This window comes from Cinclus cinclus, chromosome 6 (assembly GCF_963662255.1).
Source record: "Cinclus cinclus chromosome 6, bCinCin1.1, whole genome shotgun sequence".
NCBI classification, from domain to species: domain Eukaryota; kingdom Metazoa; phylum Chordata; class Aves; order Passeriformes; family Cinclidae; genus Cinclus; species Cinclus cinclus.
Window position 1 is genome coordinate 41,935,025 of NC_085051.1, and position 21,154 is coordinate 41,956,178.

A 21,154-nucleotide genomic window follows, 5' to 3' on the forward strand; every position below is an offset into this window, starting at 1 on the left:
GATCCAGCCCTGGGAAACGGCGCGTCTTATTCGTCTCTGTGTGGTTACTAACCTTCCCCCATCCCTCCCCTTCCCTGCTAGCACTCGCTCTCTCGCACACACTGTCTCTTTTCTTCTTGAGCACACACGCACACCCCTAGAGCCTCGGAAGCGACTCTCCTTTCTGCTAGCATGGGTCCCCTGGCATCATGAACGTTATTCTCTCTCCCTGGCTGGAATTCAGACTGCCCGTCTGTAGGTGTCTTGTGCCTTGACCATGCACCTGAGAATAGACCCCAGCATTTGCCCGGGACGCCGCCCCGCCTGGACCCTGTGGATGTGCTCCCTCTTTTGGGGATGTATCGTCAGCTCTGTGTGGAGTTCTTCTAACGTGGCTTCTTCTGCCTCCTCTTCCTCGTCTGTTTCTCAGGCTCAGTATGAGCATCACTTCCACGGCAGCAAGCACCACTCTGTGCCTATCTCTATCTACCGCTCCCCTGTCTCCCTCCGAGGAGGACACGGTGGGTTCCCACTCTTGTTTCTTTCTAACCTTTTCGCAGAGCAGTTGGAGCAGCAGAGGGGGAGCAGGGACGATGGCCGTGTCTCCGGGGGAGGGGGGGGGCGGGGGGGGGTCCTCCCTGCCCCTCATATTTCTGCCGTTCGCTCCCCTCCCTGTTAATCCTCCACTCCTACCCTGCCGCCTCCCCGAGCAGAGCCTAGGACTGAGGACACACCGCTCCGAGAGCCAACTTCCCGGGCGGTGTGGTCCAGCAGGACGGAGGGTGGCGGCCGGGGTGGGCTCGGGTCGCTCCGTGTCAGACGGCAGCGCCGATCGGCTCCGGACGGCGGAAGGGCATCCGCTCCTGTCCCGCTGGGGTCCTGCGACGGGGAATCACTAACTCCCTAGCTTGTAGCGGCTGACATGGTCATTGCAGCAGCTCGTCTTCCCCGCCGGCCAGCCTCGTTTCCCGTTCGCCCAGCTGCGGGAGGGCCAGCCGGGGCTCCGGGAATTACCGCCGCCGCTCCTCCCCTATCGGCGCGCTCGCAGCGTTCGTGGGTGAGGATGGAAAGGGGCGTACAAAGGAAAAGGCGAGGTCTCATTCCTGCTCCTGGCTTCCTTCTTGGTACCTGGTAGTGTCTTCCTGGGAAACCCTGGGGTAGGAAATAACAGGGAGTAGGTTTTCACTCTGGCAGCAAGAGAGAAGGGGAAGAGGGTGTCTAAGCGATGCCAAGAAAGAGTGAAAGGGCCAGCATCGTGCCCCTGAAATGCTGAGCAATTCTCAGCAGCTGGACCTACACAGCCTCTTACCTAGCTATCTCAAGTCTCCCCACCCTGACAGGAGGTGGTCTAGGCCTGTCTGACATGGAGGCTCTCCCTCATCTCCACCTTCTCCTGTCTTCTGTCCTTGTCCCTTAACTTCTGTTTGCAATCATATCAGCTGGGAGAGGCAGGCAGGCCAAGGCCTGGTCCTTTCCTTCCAGGGCTGCAGGTCAGGGTCAGGTCTGGCCTTCCGTCATAGAGATTCACATTTGTGCAGGGCCAGAAGAAGAGGAACTAGTATTAGAAATAGGAACACTTTGAAGAAGAGGGAGGGGAAAGAAGGAAGAGCACTGGTACAGTTGGTTGAAATACTGCGTGACATGGTTGCAGCAGGGACTATGAAGATGTGCTGGGAGGGCTGTGTCAGGGTTACACAGATATTGAAACCTGGAGCACCCCAGTTATGTGCTCAGACGACAGGCAGAGCAGTCTGAAGGGTTCAAATGGCACAGTGATGAATGGATCTCCAATGAAGTCTCTAGGTACGTTGACAGAGTTGTAGAAGGTCGGTATTGCAGGTCTGAGCCAAGGCGTGTTGGAGAAGGAAAGGGCTCAGGAATGCAGCCAGGAGGCAGATGCTGCAGGTCACAGCTGAGCACCAGCGGAGCAGGGCTGTGCTAGCAGGAGGTGCTCTGGCAGAGCTGCTGGAGGCCGTTGGAAGAGGGTGACAGGGAACTCTGCAAGGTAGGTCGTCGATGCTCTGGCAGTGCGGGAGGGGGAGCCCAGGGCACTGCAGAATAGCACTGTGCTGCAGAGGCAAGGACTCAGGACTGAAGTGGCAGTGGGTGCAGTAGGTTGAGGGGGAGGTGTTCAGCCATTTCTGCAGACAGAAGTGGCACTATCCTTTCCGCCTATCAAGCTCCTACTTCTGCTCCAAAGTTCACATCCATCCTAAAATGCAAGAGAAACATTCAGGCCCCACATGGGAAGGGAACCAATGCTATGCCAGACATCAAGACCATCTGTTAAGCACCACCCTTGTGAAACTCAGTTATGGGTTATTAATCACTAGCAGCAGGAGCCCTGTTATTTGTAGCAATGCTTGAGGACCATGTGAGAGAGTCCCTGTTGTGCTAAAGCAAGAAATATGAGGGATCAGCCAGTCACTGCCTCAAAGGGTTTTCAACAGCCCAGCTTATATAGCTTAGTTCTCCTGTGATGAAAGGGGATAGCAAAGCCTGGCTCATAGGTCACTTGTGAGGAAAGGAGAGAAGGATGTCACAAAATGTGATAGTGTTTGGCTTTGCTGTAAAAGTCTGTGTGAGAGTCTACAGTGTGTTTCCCGGTCAAGAAATGATAGCTCTTTTCTCCTTGATGGCTTTTCCATCTGCCCTGAAAGTCAAGCAAAGCCTCATTTAAGAGCTAGGGGCAAAAGCAGTTATCAACTTCAGTGAGAAACAGGCATTTTTTCAGTGTCCCCATTGCAGGAAGGAATAAAGGGAAATAGAGGGCTCAGGGAGCTCAGGGTAGTGTATAAGTCAGTGTGAGTTGTTTGGGTTTTTTGTGGGGTGGTGTTTTTTTTTTTTGTTGTTGTTGTTGTTCTTTAAATTTTTCTTTTCTCATCATGCTGTGTAGGAAAGGTATGTAAAAATCACCTTTGGCCATGAATAAGGAGGTCAATGGGGTAGACAGAGAGAGGTAGATTGAGAGAGAGAGATGAAGCAGAGACCACAAAGACAGCTGGTCTTGGAAATGTGCATGGTTTATTTTTGTGTGTTCTTTCACTGTTGCACAACAGAGGCCCTCGTAACTTGGATCTGTAACAGCATTGAAGAGTCAGATTCCAAAGAGGCTGTGCCCTCCCTGTGTTTCTTGGGATTTTGATTATTTGTTTTTCCTAGAGGGAATTAAGAAGTTAATTATGATAGCTGCCCTGCTTGATGGCTACGTTAATACTGGTTTTGGAAGGAATCAGGTCAGGGTCATGGCCACCCTGCTATGTTGTCTTCCAGCCCCACAGTGCTGACCACTGGAACTCAGTCTTGTATTTAAACATATTTTCCTTTTTTCTCATACATGCCAGTGGATTTCAATCTGTTTGGAGACGCAAATTAATATCTAGCACAGAGGAAAAATAAATGTCCCATGAGCAGTGAGCACTTGTTTGGAGTCTGTATCTAGTGTACCTTTAAAATCAGTGGAATACCTTCTTGTGGCTTACCTTGAGCAGGACCAGACCCAGATCTGGCAGTTGCTACCGTGCTGGTGTTATGAGAGTTAATTGTGAAATCACTGAGCTGGTGCTTTACGGTAGTTGGGCTGCAACATGCAAGTGCAAAACTTGGCACAGTGCATCTTCTCAAGGAGAAAGTCTTTCTTACAGGTTTACCTCCTTGTCAGCAGAGGAGTGAGCCTGGCCAGGCAGGGGACTTCAACAAGCTAGGACAAGTCTTTTTTTCCATGTGAGGACCTCCCTAGACTTGCAGAATCTTTATCCCTGAATAATGGGAAGGGAAACCGTTGATTCCTTTTTGTTTCACAGGAGGCTTGTGAAACAGGGGGAAGAGCAAAGTTGGGGCTGTGTTTATTGAAGGTTCACATGTACTGAATCCTCCTGTCTCCCCTGGGCTGTTTAGCACTGTGCTGGGTCAGCTGCTTTACAGGAGCCTGCAGCAGTGACTTCACAGCCCCTCTTTCCACATCCTCATTGCCTCAGCTGATGAATAGTGCGTGCCTCTGGTTGACAGATAAAATGAAGGGATTTGTGCGTGTTTGGTCTTAGTGATGAACAAATTTGTTTTCTCTTTCTCCTCCAGTTGTTTGTTCTCTGGCTGTCCTTAATGGCTCTGGAGCAGGTGTGCACAGAGGCAGTGTGTGATGCCTTGTGCAAATTGCCCCTGCCTGCAGGGGCTGCTCTGGACCTATGGGAGCAGTGGTGGACACAGGATAGTTTCTCTTCATTTTCACTTTGTGGGGCCTAGGCTAGCCCAGGCTGTTGCACTAGACGTAGAGTCATAGTCGCTGTTGTGAGGACTTGTTGTGAGGACTGGTAGTAAGCAGTCACCAGATCTTGTGGGTAAAACTCTCTGGCCTGAATCAATTCTTAGAAGTTTTGTTATTTATATGAAGCATTTCCTTCTCTTATATATTTTTTAAAAATCAGCAAATGAGAGTGAATGCTTGGACAAATTGAGAGAGTGTTTCCATAAAACAGGCAGGTATTCTGCAAACCAGTGTCAAAGGTTGCCACACACAGCTCTAGCAGAGGACCCTTTTGAAAAAAACTTATGTCCTTGCTGCTCCTCCAGTGTGACCTATTCCTGTTCTCAAGATTCTATGTTCTTGCAATCCTGCCTTTTCTTTATGATAGGAAACAAATTCCTCGTCATTGGCACTTCCCATTCCTCAGTACAAAGCAGGACCTTTCTTGTTCCTTCTTCACCAGATTTCTTTGAGGAAGGATTGGTAGCTTTAACAAAATTGAAAAAATTGTTCTGTACAGAGCAGTCAGCAATCCAGCAAAATTAACTTCACTCAGAGCTGAAATTAAGTTTGCAGTTAAGTTCTGCAAAGGTGAAAAGGTAGAAGTCTGTCTACTTCCTGTGGCTTGTCTTTTAATCTCGTATCAACAATGAAGACTAATTTTTTGGTAAAGACTAGTGCTGCTATATGCCTGAATGTTTACATTCACTATCACAGAGATATTAACAATGATTAATTATTTTTAAAGGAAATCTCCTTCAATTATCTCAAGATGGCTATACAGAAATCAAAGCATACAAACTCACTCACTTGGAGTTTTAAGCGATCATAGCTGTGCTTTTTCCCTCCCTGTGCTGACTCTGTAGCTCTTCTGAGAAAGCAGTTTTCAGTGGTTGAACACAGAAAAAGTCTGGTATGTACAAAGACTGTTTCCTCAAAATGAGATTGCTGTTTTACTTATCCTTTGCATGCTTTTCTATGAAACAGTTTCTGATCAGGTGCTTTGACTTCTCATTCTGTGCACTGCATTAACTTGGAAGTTCCCAACTTGGAATAGTTTGCATTGATCTCCAAAACTGATCTTGAAGTCTGCTCACCTGGTACTTGTTCTTAGGAGATCCCAATGATCTTATGAGATCTGGAACATGAGAAACTTCATGTTGAACCCTGTCAGTCTTATTTAATATATGTCTCTGTGCTCTTTGAAATGTTGCTCAGACCTGTACTACTGAAGGCGTAGTCTCTTAAAACATGTAAAAAAAGCCTCCTCTGAAAGCTACTTTGTGCTTGCTCAGTATCTCATAGCACATTTTGCAAAAGGGGCAATACTAGTCCTAGTCAGAATTAGATCAGGGCTTTCTTCCTCCTTGTAATTCCTTTGCAATTTAGACTGGAGAGAGGTTTCTTCTCTTTATTGTTTCTGCTTTTGGGTAATGCAACCCTGACTTTTCAAGCAACTCCCACATTCTGCTGCAGAGGTGACTACATTTCAAAGACAGAGGAAGGATCCTGCTATATGCTTTGTATAGGCATTGATGTTGTAAAGAATACATGGCTGTGTGACAACAGCTATATAGTCAGAATACTGCAGAATGAGAATGCTATATTTTACATTATTTCTACTTTTATTTTTCTATTTAAAAAGATAAGATTTTTTTTCTTAATAATTTTGGCTAGTTTTTCTTGTTTTCTTTTCCTTTTTCTTCTTTTGCCATGACATGAAAATATATGCTTGGAAAGTGTTATGACTGTTCTGGGTCATTATTATTTGCCACTGGGTCATTATATACTGTGCCGTTGGGAGCTCCAAATTCCTTACACATCTCACTAGAAAGAGGAAAATGCACCTAGATCATGTGCATTTGTGGCAATACTGACAAGAACAGAATAGTCTCCAGCTGGTGGTGGGGAAGTTCCACCGTTCAAACAGAAGCTTCCCGTACGGAAGGTAACTGAATAAAGAGTTGGAGCTTATTAGTGCAAGGAGTGTAAGTTTTGTCTGGGAAGTACAAAGGATGACCAGTCTTCTGTTTTTTATTTTCCATGTGCTGTGCATTAAGAAAACTAGCTCTCTGTGTAGTTGCCCAGGATGACAGTCCTGTGCTGATTGGCTGCCCGTTTGTTTTTTTTTTTTTTTTTTTTGTTTGATTGTTTTTGGTGCTTTTGTTTGTTTCTTGTTTGTTTTGTTTTAAAGGTTTTTTTTTTGTTTAGTGGTTTTTTTCTGTTTTTTCTGTTTTCTTTTGCCCTTGCTGACCTGGTGGTCCTTGATAACTATGAAAGGTCATTTGTACTAGGAAAAAAAAAAAAAGAAAAAGATGGTTTTCATGTCTTCTGTGTAACCTTTATACACAAGACGACATGCAGTTGACCAATGGCTCTGATTTGTTGTACAACCTTGACATGACATGACAAGACATTACTTTACTTCCTGACTTTTTTTCCTCATCTGTGAAATTAAGGGAAAACCATTTTTTTCACCTACGTGAGGCAAGCACTTCTGGTGCATCTGTGTCCTTTGAGATCGCAGGCAGGGAGCCATAAAAATGAATGAAACCCCGGTAGTCCTCTTGGGCTTTAGATGTTGAGAACCTTAAGCCTGCTTGGAGCTCTTCTTGAAGGACAACCAGGACCTGAACTTAGATCCTAGTAGTGTTTTCCCTTATGGCTTTAAAGCCTGGATAGGCTCTCGTGCCAAATCCCAGCATGGTGTTTCTGAAGGAGCAGGAGAGCATTTTGGCAGAGTGCTGGCGGTGCCAAACTCTAGGGAGCTGCTGGAGCCAAGGAACCTGTGATTCACCATGGCTTTCTCACCACTCTTGCATTCTCTGTGTGTTGTTTTTGCACATTAGAACAACTACTTATATCCCTGAGTGACTTCGCCCCAAACTATGAATTTAAAGTACTTCCGAAACTGTCTTTTAGTATTTGAATATAATTATATGCTTTGGGTGTAAATTCTGGTTTTTGCTACATAAGAAACGAATGGAAATGATCTGCCTGTTCCTGTAGTTTACAGATTATACGCTTTATATCTGGGGATGTATATTTAGGCTGCTTTTCTATATGGTGTATTAAGATGAAAATGAAGTTAGTGTGAGCTATAGTGGTTGTGAAGCATGAATAGTGGGGCTGATAAAGGACATTACTAAATCGATCCAGTGCTAAGGTTTACTTTATCATCTCTTAGTCTTGCATCTTTCATCTTTTTACATTCTTGATGATGGAGGGCAGAAGAGGGGAAGTATTTTACAGTCTACAGGGAGTCTTGTGTTTGTAAAAGATCAAGGGACAGGGTGAATGAATCAGAAAGATGCAAAAACATTGCTAAAAAAAGACCCTTTACTTATTCTGTGAATACCATGTGGTAAAGACTGAGGGAAGACTTTGTTTTCCAGAGGGCTCAGGAAGAGAGTACCATCAGTTCAGTCAGCAGTCCGGGCTCCATTTAATAACTTCAGAGGGAATAAGTTTCTATGCTATCCTTGGAACTTAATTTTGAATTTAGAATAAATTCAACATATTAATCAGGTCAAATTATTGGAAGAGTATTAATCTCCATTAATCAGATCGAATTATTGGAAGAATATTAATCTAAATTAAGAAGATGAAATTACTGGAAGGGGCAGGGAGGTAAAGTTTGGATTTTTTTCACAAGTTCAATCTTTAACGTCATGCTGCATGACATGAACTGATTTTCTGGACATATTTGATGAACCCTTTGCTTCCTTGCTCATCTGCTGCACTGCCTAGTGAGGGTTTTTATGGCTTCCTGTCATGATCCTGCAGTTACAGCAGCCTGCTGCTCCTGCTCCAACTGGTTTGCAGTGGATACTTTACAGGGATGAGGTCTGAAAATATTTCTGTTTAGCTGGTTCTGCATGTTTTTATGTCTCACCAATGTTTCAGTGCCCAAAAGTCCTCCTTTTCTTATGAAGACTTCAACCATGAGGACAAAACAGCAGAATCTGGAAATTCCCTGAGTGGTGTTGGGATGTCAACTACAGGGTGTTTGAGGGAGAGAACACATAATACATACAATAAACCTGAAATTATTGAAGAAGTTCAGGTGTTTCCGAAGAAGAGAATTTAAAAAAAAATAAAAAGATAATTTAATTTTCTTTTAATCTATTAGTTTCATTTGGTTGTTACATTGACTGGACTACACATAGAAAATGGGTTCTGCCAAGGTTTCTTCTTGGCTTCTGCTCTGCAAAGATTCTCACTATCTGACTTAACACATAGGAATTCCTGTGTTTCTTGCATTAAAGCTTTAAGCTTTTGTAACTTCCCGAGTTATGGTGGTTGTCTGGGACAGTTTCACTCCAAAGACTCCTGGAAGTTGCTGTTACATAAGCGTGTTTTCTTACTTACAAGCACTGTGGATCTTTTAGTATCTGGTGTAATGAAAGTGGAAACAGTATGTTGAAACCTGACATTTTTCCTTTATTTGTTCTTGATTTACTTGTCTGATGGTAGCTCATCTCAGCTTTTTTCATATTCTGATTATGCTACTGATGTTTATGATGTTCTGTGCTTTCACAGGAGAGTTTGTCATTCACTGATGTTCATTGAGTACAGTGTGTAGGAATGCTGGTGGCCTGGATAGGACCTAGAGTGATCCTCAGTTTATGTGGCCTACATCTAGCATGTGCTTGTGTAACATCTCTGTAGGATGACCTCTGCTCCCCCAATGTCATCTTTTCTTTGTAGTTTAGTAATGAATGCCAAAGCTATTCTAAGTTTCCCTGATCTTGCTTCCCTGTCTGCAGTCCAGCATATTTCTGTCAGTGTAAGTTTGGAAGATACTGATGGCTTTGAATGCATTTTCGCTTTTTATTATCTCACCATGAAGATAATGCTCTCCTTTCTGTCCCCTCATGCATTCAGAGGCAGTTCATTAGAGGCAAGGAAAAGACAAAGAAATTAATTTTCCTTGAGAAATGTATTCAGCACCTTATAGAGGCTTGAAGAAGAGAAACAGAGCAGAGAATTCTTACTAACTTACTTTCAATTTTTTTTAAAAATTTTCTTTTCGTTGTTTTTGGTTCTTTTTTCGCATGGAGAATGTGGGAGACAAAAAGTGTCTGTGCCCTACAAACATCCATTTACCTTGTGACTTATTTTTCTAACATAGGCACTGTGAACATGCCAGGACTGCAGTGGGTTGGAACAGAATACGGGGATGTGGGCACCTGTCCTTCAGAATTTATGTGCATTTGCTTAGTATTAAAAGAGTATATCTGGTAACCAAATATCAAGGTGGCAAATTCTGCTCAGATGGCAGGTAGGCAAATTCTGTCAGTGGTGTGTATCAAAGATTATTTAAGTTCAGGTAATTGTTATTCCAGACACGTTAATTTCTATTTAACAAGCCATATACTCAGCTACTTTCCCTGGCCCAGTCATTAGGAAATATACAACAGCAAAATGAACAGCCTCCCCTACTGGTCTAATTAATAATACTTGATAACTGTTTGAAAAACGATCTAAATCTGAGCCTTTTGTACATTCCTTGGTGAGAAATTTTGTCACTGATGTCACTGAAGTCATATTCCAGTTGTTAATGAGCAGTGCTGAAGAGATTTTACCTCAACAGCAGAATGGAACAGATCTGAACAAAAACCCCTAAACATTTTCCCTAGCTCTGCTCCTGGCTTACCTTTATATACTGGATGGTGTATCATACATTGCCAGGTGATTCAGTTTCTCTATGTTGTAGTGCAAAAATATGATGACTTTTTAAAATCTTGCTAGATCCTGACGTAACACATATGAAAGGAAAAGAGCTATATTGTTACTTTTCTTTCTCAGCGTTCTAGAAAGGTATCTTCAAACTTCAGCCAGAATATTTGGTCCTTAGAATTTAAGGAACATCATAGTGGTATGGCTCCTGGTACTTTCTTTGGCAAACTTCTGAGAAGAGGTGGGTGCCTTTTTTGGAAGCCAGTTCTGCAAAGAAATACTGATTCTCATCCGAAGAACACATTGTCAGAAGCATGGGAAGTGCCAGGGCTGTGTGGTTAGATGCAGTGTTTTGTTTCAGTCCTTTCTTTGTAAGAGTTGTTCCAACTGCTGCTGGTGGTTTCATTTACTGCTTTAAGGAGCATTGTGGACATGCATTTTTCTTTGCTGGTTTTAGAAATCTGAGGGTTTTTTTAGACCAGGAGCTCAAAAGCTGATTGTATACCCCGGCCTTTACTCTCATTGTCCCTGTTGGCTTTCTTCTGCTTCTGTCACAAGTTAGATTTTTGTCTGCAACTGTTCAGTCAACTCATATTACCGAAAATTGTGAACAAAATTATTCAGGTGATTTCAGCAATCAAGGGAAAGAAGAGGGGAGGGAGAAAAGAGGAAGAAGATGAAATTAAGCTGAAGTGTAAATTTGTTCCTGTTCTTTCCTTCTCTTTGATCAGAAGCAAAGGAGGGAAGCATTAGAAGAGCCATTAAAGACCCAAGTAATTCTTAAGTAAAGAGACAGGCAATTTGAAGCTAAATTTATATATATATATATAATTTTTAGAGGAAAAAAATACAGAAAATAAACAGGACAGGAAGGAGCAGTATCAGAGCTCAGCAAAGTGGCTGCCCTATTGGCTTCTCTTCATCTGAGCTGAGGAGTTTCAAGTGCTCTGAAGAAGGCTGTGGGATATGCATCTTGTCCACCAGAGCCCCAAATTGCTGATGTTCAATGTACAGTGTTCTTTTAGCCACACACTTTTTTGATCTTGGATCTAGTCTTCAGAGTATTCTGTATGTTTTATAAGTCCAGTTACTGTGATGATTGAATCATCCGTTTAGGTTTCTTTTTTACTGTTTTTTTTTCACCATGTGTTTTTTTAAGTCTTATTGTCAATATCTAGAACAAGACATTAATAAACTAATTGCCTATTAGTATAAAGACTCAAGGCACCTTTTTTAATGGAGGGAGAAAGGGTGGATTCTGCTGCTGCTTGGCAAGAGGAGAGCTGTGCAGTGCTTTATTTGTGTTCCTAAGAAGGTGACTAGGACAGGCCTAGGTAAAGGCAGGGCTGTATGGCAGTCAGTAGTGGTGCCTCAGGGTGTGTGCTTGCCGTGTCTGTGTTCCTCTGTTACACAAGTGACTGGGTAGCAGTTTGTTCAAATGCTGTGTCTGAACAGTGGGCATTTTTGCCAGGGCACCCCTCTGTGTGTACACAGGGATATGTGCAGTACTTCTCCTTGGGGAAACTTGCTTCTCTTCAGAAGCACTGTCTGATTTTTAGATTTCTGCTGAGGTTTGGGATGATGCTTAATTCATGTCCATAAGGAAGCTGAGTTCAGATCCAGGAAAGAGCTGGGGGCTGTGTTTGGAGAGTATTTCCCTCAAAACAGTATATAGTGACGAAGTAGTCACATATGCAGGAGCTCTTTCTTTTATCCCATTTCACTGCCTGTGCCACCATTCTATGGCAACCATTTTCTATAACCATTTTGGATTCCTGGATTCACCTTCTAGAAAGCATGATTCATGTCCCTGGCCTTCGTGTAGCTGAACTTCACCATATTTACAGGGGTCCTAGTTAGTCAAGAAGTTTAAAATATGGCAATGAAGTCCCTGATGTATTATCATAATACAGTGTCACCATATTGCAGTGCTAATGATTTGTAATTATTGGTAAAGTAAATTATTTATAAATAAAATAAGGGTTAAAAAGAATTGATTATTCTTACTTACATGGTCTTCAAACAAAAAAAAATGCAATGGGTGACAAGATTTCTGTTGTCTTTGCTGTTTTACTTCACCCTTGCTTTCTGTGTCTTTGCATGAATCACATAAAAATGGTGCAGTCATTCCAGAAGAATTTGTGGGAAAGTTTTAGGATCCTGCCATGCAAACCTAGGCTCTATGAGTTCATGGACAAGACTGTATTATTGGAAGTACATTTGGAGTCTTATGGTCTATAGGTTTGTAGTCTACAGCCTTACAGAAGCAAAGATTGAGAAACTGAAAAAGATTTTTGGTTCAAATTACAGTTGAGTCATGGACTCTGTCAGTAATCTCTGAGGACAAAGCTTGGAAAATGTGTGAGTGAATGTAGAAATTCACTGATAAAGAAATCCTGCTTTAGAGTTGAGGTAAGCAAGGGACTAAACTGTCCCAGAATGCTGAGCTGCAGATAAACTCACAGTACAATCAATGATAAGTCAGCACCAGTTATGGTTAGATGTTGATACACAATTTGAAGAGATGTATCCAACCTGAAGGAAGAAATTAATCACAGAAGATTAAAAGAATTTCTGTATACACTGGTCCATCTGGTCTGGTATTCTTTCTCTTCACTGTGGCCAGTGCCAGATGCTGCAGATGGATGCAAATAACCTCTTTGATACGTTTAATTGTATTAAATCCCAAGGGAGGCTTGTATTTTTTTTTCCTTGACCTCACAAATGGTGAACACCTTATGCTGTAAAGAGCTGAGGAGACTCATTGTAGTTTTGTTATGGTTATAATACTTCATAGGCTGTTCTGTATTAGTAAGTCTTTTTCTTGTACTCACTTTTTCCTTAGCTATTTTTAATTTGCCATCTCAACGCATGTTATGCAGCTTTTTAGACCATCACAGCCCTGATAGAGGGTGTGCAACCAGTTTCTTTATTTCTTATTCTAAGATGAGAAAATGGGACATGGAGAGGCAAAGCAGTTTGCTGAGTCAGAAACTTTTGCCACATTTAAACAGCCTGAGTTCTGCTGAAATCCCAGGGTTTATTGCTTTCTGTCACTTCAGTCCAGGTTATCAGGGTGCCTAATTGGAAGCACCTAACAGGCTTTGAAGGTTAATAGAATTTAGATTATCTGAATGTGGCTGTGCACAAAGTCAAAGCTCACAGTATAACCTTGGCACTGGTGGCATTTGATCCAGTGCACTTTTCTCATTGCTCTTTTATGGTGACATGGTTGAGTTTCTGTTTAGGATTTCTTTGCTGAAATACATACCCAGGGAGGGGAAGCACATGAACAATTAGTTTGACACTACCAGGAAGCATTGACCATCACGATTAATCCATCCATGTACTTTTAGTCTAATATGTCTAAAATACCTTTTTTTCTTAAAAAAATATGGTTTATGGGTAGATTGTTGGTACAGTTCTTGTCCATATCTTCCCAAAATATTTGGCTTGCTGCACATGAATTACATCATTTACCTTTTTTTCTTCTTATTAGCAACCCACATCATGGATTTCTGAGGACTAGAAATGTGATGTGTATATGAAAGAGAGACTACACATTGCTTTGCAGAAAAGCTGGTCTTGTTTGTATCTGTGTCTAGTAATAATAACCTCAGCCATGTTAAATGCTGCCAGAAATGTTTTCTGCCTCAAAACTGTGACATTAAGCCTGTTGTGTCCAGTGTCAGACAGCAGCTGCCATGTACTCACAGTGTTTCAGTTACAGTCCATGGTGCATGGAAATAAGTCCTTTCTATTCAGCGTTTTCATCTAAACTAATGTAAATCTCCCAGAAAGCAGCTTTCACATGAGAGTGTCTGAAAGGGAAAGAGGCAGAGTAGTCTAAGCCAGGAATATGGAAACAGCTTGTGGGTATGTGTCATGGTTTAACTCTGCCTTCTGCTGTCACTCTAGGCAAATCAGAGCTTGACCTCTGTGTATTTGAAACTCACAGGTGGTAATGGGGAGTTGAAATACTTGCATATTTCCTAGTCTTGGGCAACATAAGCAGCCTGATTTTACTTTTGCCATTACAAACCAGAAGACATTTAGCATCAAGAAGAGTCTGTTGTGCCGGCCCTGTGCTCTCAGCTGGCTACAGGTCACATCAGTTCCCTTGCTGTCACAATCTGTACTTGCCTATCTAAAGAAGTAGCTCTGACCTGAGTATCCCAGTTTCAGACTCGGCTGTGCCAACTTCAGATGAAAATCTTTCTTGATCTCTTGTATTTGTCTAGCAGTTGCCAGACTCAGCCACGGAAAAGGGATCCCAGGGAATTTACCACCTGGGCAGAAAGAACTTCCATTTGTTGTTGTAATGTATGATGTGAATAGAGTAGGGTACAGAGAATTAACAGCTCTCCCATCTATTTTACTCAAGATTTTTATTTTTTCCATATGGACAAACCCCCAAAAAACTGAAAATGTTGAACTGGCTATTCCAAGGAATCCAGAGATCAGTCCAAGTAACTTCTTTAAACAGTTACTGCTTGAGAGAGATTGGTAGTTTTTTTTTTGTTGTTTTGTTTTGTTTTTTGTTTTTTTTTTTTTGTGAAACATCCAAGCAAACCTGATGCAAAATAATGGTAATACAACCCTTTTTTTCTGTGCGCAAATGTACATAGTGTACATCTGCTTATGGCTTAACACCATGCACAGGAATTTAAACAGAAAAACATTAAACTTGTACAAGAAAACTAATGTGATTAAAAGATGTTCTCCCAAAACTCATTCCTTCCCTACAATGCCTCTACTTCAGACTACTTCGGCAACAGTCTTGCCAAATTCATCCCCAGGAACAAAATTCATATCATGAAACCAAGCGCAGACTGCCCAGTTTCTGTAGTCATAGGAAAATGTCACTCACAGTAAGCAGTCCAGAGCCCTGGATTTAATATATTCATGGTCCAACCTGATAATCAGTATTGCAAAGTCATCCAGTGCTTGCAAAGGTCCTCAAGGAACCAAAACTGGGGGAAACAGAAACCTGCCATATACCATGGCAAACTCCACAGATGCTGAGTAAATAGAAACATCCAGTTAACAGGGGGAGAACATTTTTCACAAATAACCACTCTAACCTATTAGCCCTGATCCTCAAGGGAGTCCTTTAAAAGTTTCGAAGAAAGATCTTAGAAACTAGAATTTGTTACTGCTAAAAGTCAAGGGCTGAGGATAGCAATAATAATTTATTGTATGCTGTATTTCTCCTTATGCCCTGCTGCCTGTGAACTCTTCATATCCTATAGGCAATAATTAGTTCTCCCTCTGTTCAGCTGAGGGAGAGAGCCTGTTACCATTGCTAGTACCACTCCCCATGGATCTACAGGTAACAGTACTCTTGCCTCAAATTGACTAATTTATTAGATTACAGTGTTAAATTCAGAGCTATTGGTATAAACCTGCATGCAGTCTTGAAAGCTGTTGCTATATTCTTAGATCTGAATAGGGTTTATGTTCTTTATGTTTTGAATTTTTTCCTTCTATACTGGTTGCTCTACTAAAGGCAAATCTTGCTCATTTATAACTATTAATTACCATGGGTATAAAACCATCACATTTTAAAAAATTTTAAAGTATTTATTTATTAAGCTTTCCAAACAAAAAGCATGTTTTAAATGGAACATGAAACTTATTAAATGCCTAAACTTGTTTAAACCTGAATACAGACCAATCCCTAAAAATAGTTTACTTATGATGGATTACCCTTCAGTGGAAAATTCTCAACCAATGCTAGTCATAAAATAAACACAAACAAAAAATCACATCTATGCCATTAGAACCATTCTGAAAGCCTGGGTTACATGAGCATTAATCCATTTGGAAGGCTCCCAAAATAATTGTTGTTATTTCTATTGTACTTGATACATTGTTTGAACAGCAGGGGGAATGAGAAAAATTTCTGGACTTCAGCTGTAGGTGACTAGGGCTTTGGAAGTGAGTATTCTAAACCATGCTTCTTTGCACAGTTTTAGGCTTAAAAGTGAATATTTGTTGTATTATTACTCTGTAGCTGGGATTTTAATTGAAGAGTAATTTTTAAACTGAAATTGCTGCCAGTGAAATTCTGAGAAAAAAGCATTCAAAGACATGAAGCAATGTCATACATCAGTTGTAAGGTCATGGTATTATTTTAACTGCCACTGTGTAATAACCCAGACGCTGTAGGTTTTTCCAAATCCGGCTGTAGTTGTGGGCTTGTTAAAGTGTCATTGATTCTCTTATGAAAAGATTTCATAGTGAACTTCTGCTCTGTTTCTGCACCAAGAAATTTGGTCTGTAACCTGCTGCTGGAGCAAGCCTGAACTGTGGCTCAATCCCACCATCACTGCTAGGTACCCATATTTTTTGTGTGTTTAAAGCTAAATAAATTTAAAGCCCAAACAAGTCACTGTTTAGGCAATATGTTGTTTAGGATAAACAATCTGGTGCATTATTGCAATGCATTACAATAACTTGTTCAGACACCTATAATGCAGTCACATTTGCATAAGTGAATACTCCTTGCATGTCTCTACTCGTTATCGATTTGCCTGCCTGAACTAGATGTTTCGAAATTTGTTTCTCAGTGGCAGTTATCAAACAGAATACATAATTTTGATGAGATCACAGGTGTGTGTGGGACAACATTCAGTCTTCATTTTTCAAGATTTCTGTGTCCTTCTTACCAAACTGTTTCTTGCTGACATCACTGATACCTAGTGTTTGTGAATCCAGAGGAGAGCAGGGTCTGAGAACCTTTTTCTGTATCTTGCATGTTCTGGTTTTATAATCCTAGCCAATACTGCAATTTCCTCTTATGTGTCAGAATTGTGATAGTGATGCAGCTTTGCAAGGAATTTTCAGATGGACAGTAGTTTTTCGATCATGTAAAAGTTGGGTACTACTGTAAGGGCACACATAGAAAACTTTATGTATGTTTGCAAGTACATACTGCATTTACAGTCTTTGATTCTAACCTTAATTTACCTGACTTAAAGTAATGTATACCAGAAGCATAATACTTTACACTGTGTGGTTATTAGACTAGGTATTTGGTGATATTTTAAAAGGGCATATTCATTAACACCGTGGTCTTATCCAGTTCCTCATTTAATCTGTATTGAGCTGCCTAGATGTTATTCATATTCCCCTACCACCAGCAAGTCAAGGTCTTGGGGAAACAGACTTGATGCATTCTGTTTATCCACGATAGTTCATCATCTAAGATAAGCCAGGGTTGTCTGCAAACTGCAATCTCATCAGGCAGGCTCAGATAACATCTCACTTGACTTTTTTTGCTTATTTCATTAGCACAACTGTCCTGGAGATTTGGGATGCTCAGCTTTAACATGCTGGTGAGAGCAAACGATTAACTGGGGATTGATATTTAGCCATCATTGGCTCCATTTAGCATGACAACCCTTCTAGTAGTTGCACTGAACCTCTGTAAGGCTGTGCTCCCAGAGAGCATTTAAACAAGGGGGGGGGGGGGGGGGTCTATGCACCATTACTCTTTAAAAAGATCATAATTCATGTCTCAAAAAAGGGTTTTCTTATCTCCCTTCCCATTTTTGTTGTTGATTTCATGTGCAGCTATTCACTAGCACTGGCATTTTAGAGGCAAAAGGCAAACAGGGTCCCTAATTCCTATTCACTGTTCATTCTTCTTACTGCCTAAAGAGCTCTGGAAACCCAAGTAGCTGCCACTGGTGTATGCATGTGCTCAGGACTACTTGGCATTCTGTGTCTCTTCTTGCAAAACATGGCCCAGTAAAGCAGCTCATTCAGAGTGTCCTGAACCTGTATAGTTCATAATTTTTACATGTAATTATGGCAAGTGAGTAGCTAGCCCCCTAAAAACACTGCTTGATAGGTTTGTAGGTAGGATGGTAGACTGTGGAAAATTCAGTCTGTGTTGGGTTGAAAGGAAATGAATGCCACCCTCATTTCAGTGCTTGCATTTCTTACATTTTAGTGTGAAGAAGGGGGGTGGGGAGAGAGTGTGCAGCAAGGAGAGAGTTAACTGCCTGACTTACTAAAGACCTGGGCTGGATAATATTTCTACCTACTTACCCTTTCAATATAGAGGTTTTGATGCTTTTTCTGTTCTCAGGGTTCAAAATAGATTTGGGTTTTGTGTGCTAAGGGGGTTTACTACACCTATAACCATTTTGATAACAGTTCCAATAACATTTTTTCATAATAGAATTAGCATTTAAAATGTTGTAAAAATGAAAAATGTTGAAAAGTAAAATACTGTAGTTTTTAAAACATCGCTTTTCAATTTAAGAAGTATTTTGTTTTAAAACATTAAAGCAACTGTATTATCTAAGAAAATTAGCACCAGAATACTGCCAAAGGAAGCAGAGACTGGAGATGAGGAGGGATAGGATAGTCCTTCATACCTAATGGTGATAAACTTCCCTTGCACGGGAAAATTGCTTGTCCTAGAGAAGCATATCACTGGATGACAGTCAGTAGCATTTACAGGTGTGACAGGAACAAGAAGGTATTGAGTTGATTGAGTTGAATCACCTTGTGTTTATTCCTGACATGTAATATGGAAGTATTTTCGTCCTTTGCCCAGCATGTCTGGTATTAAACTTTCCCAATCCAGAAGAAATCCCCAAAGGCTGTTGACCACAGTCAAATTTGTTTTTAGAAATAACCACGTCCGTGCCAGAGGTTTTCAGGGGAGACCAAAACTGGATTATTTTTGTAGCTGTGTGACACAGCTGAGAATTCTCAAAGGTTCTGTCTGCCAGTGCTGGAGAGAGATATGAGGGAAGTACTGAGTCTAATGGACCTAATTTGGAAAGCTTCACTCTGCAGTGGGGGGCAATGCATAGGTCCTGCTTATGGTGTATGGTTTATGCTGTGATCCACAATGCAACTGCTGCTGCTGCTGTTCTTCATTCCCCATTCCAGGCTGCAAATCCCAGCCTTTCAGATCATGTAAATTGTCATTTTAACTGGCTTCTGCTGTTAAGAGAGAGAGTGAGCTACACAAAACATATAAGGTACCTTCACACATATATCCAGCACTGTCTGTTTCTGGGCTGTTGTATGTTTAAATACCGTAAGACTTTTCTTGTCATCTAACACCCTCTCAGATGGGGTTTCCTCTAAATCCAATTTTTGGACACTTCTATTTGAGCAATCGTCTGGATTGAAATGCATTTATGAAGGAAAGTTCTGATGCTTCCCCAGGCTAAATAATGTGTTCATGAACTACTACAATGTGCACAAAAAGAAGCAGGAACGCATACTATATACTGCCAGATTATGCTTTAAGTTTGGATAGAGCAGGATAGTACTTGGTTCTCATACTAGGTCTTTTCTGCTGTCTTTAACTGCAATCTCCCAGGTTTGTGTTGTTACCAGTAATAGCAGAATGTGGACCAACTACCTTGTAAATAAATATTTTTTTTTAAAAAGCAGATAGATAATTGATATTTGGAAGCCTACCTAGGCTATTATTTTTATTTATTCTGCTTGCACAGGGGACTTTGTACCTGACATAGAAGTGTGGCAGCAGAGCAAGGTGTATTCTGGGGCAGCAGGTGGGTGGATGGGAGGAGGAGGTTGATCAGCAGGGGCAGATGGGTCCCACAGTGCCTCTCTGACTCAGCCAGGCTTTTTTTAGCAAGTATGTGTGTGTGTGTGTGTGTGTGTGTGTGCTCATTAGGGAAGTTATACATTCATTAGGCTGAAGAGCTGAACAAATGAGGTGAAAGCCCCTTTCTCTTTTCCTTCATGTTGACTCTGGTGTTAATATTTAAGGTACACAGGATAACTTCTCAGTAGGTATCAATATATTGACTCATTCTACTCAGTGACTATAGCAGAGCTATGCCAGCTTATACCCAGTGGGGATCTGACTCCCCCTCTCTGCTTTTTATCTGCTTCAGGTGTCTTAAAAAAAGAGAAAAAGAGAAAGTAACAGATTGCATATGATGTAATTTCTTCCCTGGTTTATCCGGTGTGTCAGTCTTTCCTTGTCAGAATCCAAAAGGGAAGCTGTGACTTGGAAAAATAATGCACTCAGTGTATTGTGCTACACCAAAACTCCAAGCAGTTTGTCCCTTGCCCCAAATCTTAATAAGAAATCTTATTTTATAACTTGGAAGAGGACAGGATCAAAGGACAGTTACCATGTTCCTTGCAGACCCCATATTGCATTTGTGGATGAACTCACAAAAGAGCGGGAGATCTAGAGTTGTTAAATATCAATATTAATTATACCAAATCTGTCAACATCTATTTTTAACTGGTCGATGTTTCTTTATCCCTCTGGTGGAGGACCAGGAAGTCGGTTCAGTGTGGTTTTGAGGGGATTGTGCCTCACAGTGGCCATTGACAAGGTAATGTGATGGGTTATGCCCAGAAATGAAGATGAGACCTAGGAGGTAGAGAAGCACATATTCCTGAAATGTACTGGAGCAGATTGTAGTTAATGGTGTTTTTGTGGTTGCAGTGGTGTTAGTGTGTAAATGAAGTAACCACTGATAAAACTGGTCTGTAACAGACTAGTTTTTTGATATAAAAAATATTTTTTTTGTGTCTGATATTTTGCCTGTTTATTTAATCTGCTTTTTTTTTTTCCCTACTAAAAGACATCAATTCCCTCTTACAGCAAGGTTTGCTGCCCTTTCAGCACAAGGTATGACACTGGCTACTGCTGTAGATGTATACTGCATTATGTGGACCTAAATTTCATCTGGAATGGCACTTCCAGCATTTTAACATTGAGCTCACTCTTCTTGGGACAGGTTGTTACTTGTGGAGATATTTTTGGTATAAGACATGCAAATGGGAGTCCTCATCACTCATTGTCACTGATGTTGTCTAGTGCTAATCCTCATCTCTGGCTATATCATATCCCAATTATGTTATTTTTACTCCAACTTTTTACATTCTTCCTGCAGGCTTACTTGGATATTGACTTTTTCCTCATGTCTTGACCTGCAGTGTTTCATCATGCCTTTGTGAACTGCTCATCAGCTTTCATGGTCCACATCAGAGGCAGTCACACCTCAGGGCAAGGCAGGGAGAGCAGAATTAGACCACCAGTGAATGCTTTTGCTGCTTCTACTCCCTAATATGGTTTGTACTCAGGGCTGGTAGCAAAGCAAGGTGGTGTAACTGAATAAGCAAAGGCTTTCTAAAGATAGTGTCCTATTCACCCTGCCATTCAAGGAACAGAGAAAGATTGCTCTGAGGTTGGGAATTAGTGAGTGAATTCTCTTTTAGTCCTCCAGGTAG

The 21,154-nt window shown here is 41.4% G+C and overlaps 1 protein-coding gene across 11 annotated transcripts in view; it reads left to right on the forward strand.

Moving 5' to 3' along the window:
• The window catches only part of NRXN3 (neurexin 3), a 900,390-nt gene that overhangs the window by 549,844 nt on the left and 329,392 nt on the right, over positions 1-21,154 (forward strand). For 5 of the 11 annotated variants that reach the window (XM_062495273.1, XM_062495270.1, XM_062495271.1 and 2 more), the window contains exon 1: positions 257-500. The exons of the other annotated variants lie outside the window; for them this stretch is intronic. In XM_062495273.1, the coding sequence (XP_062351257.1) occupies positions 257-500 (244 nt within the window). Of the gene's footprint in view, positions 1-256; positions 501-21,154 lie in introns of those variants that run through there. 11 annotated transcript variants of the gene reach the window in all.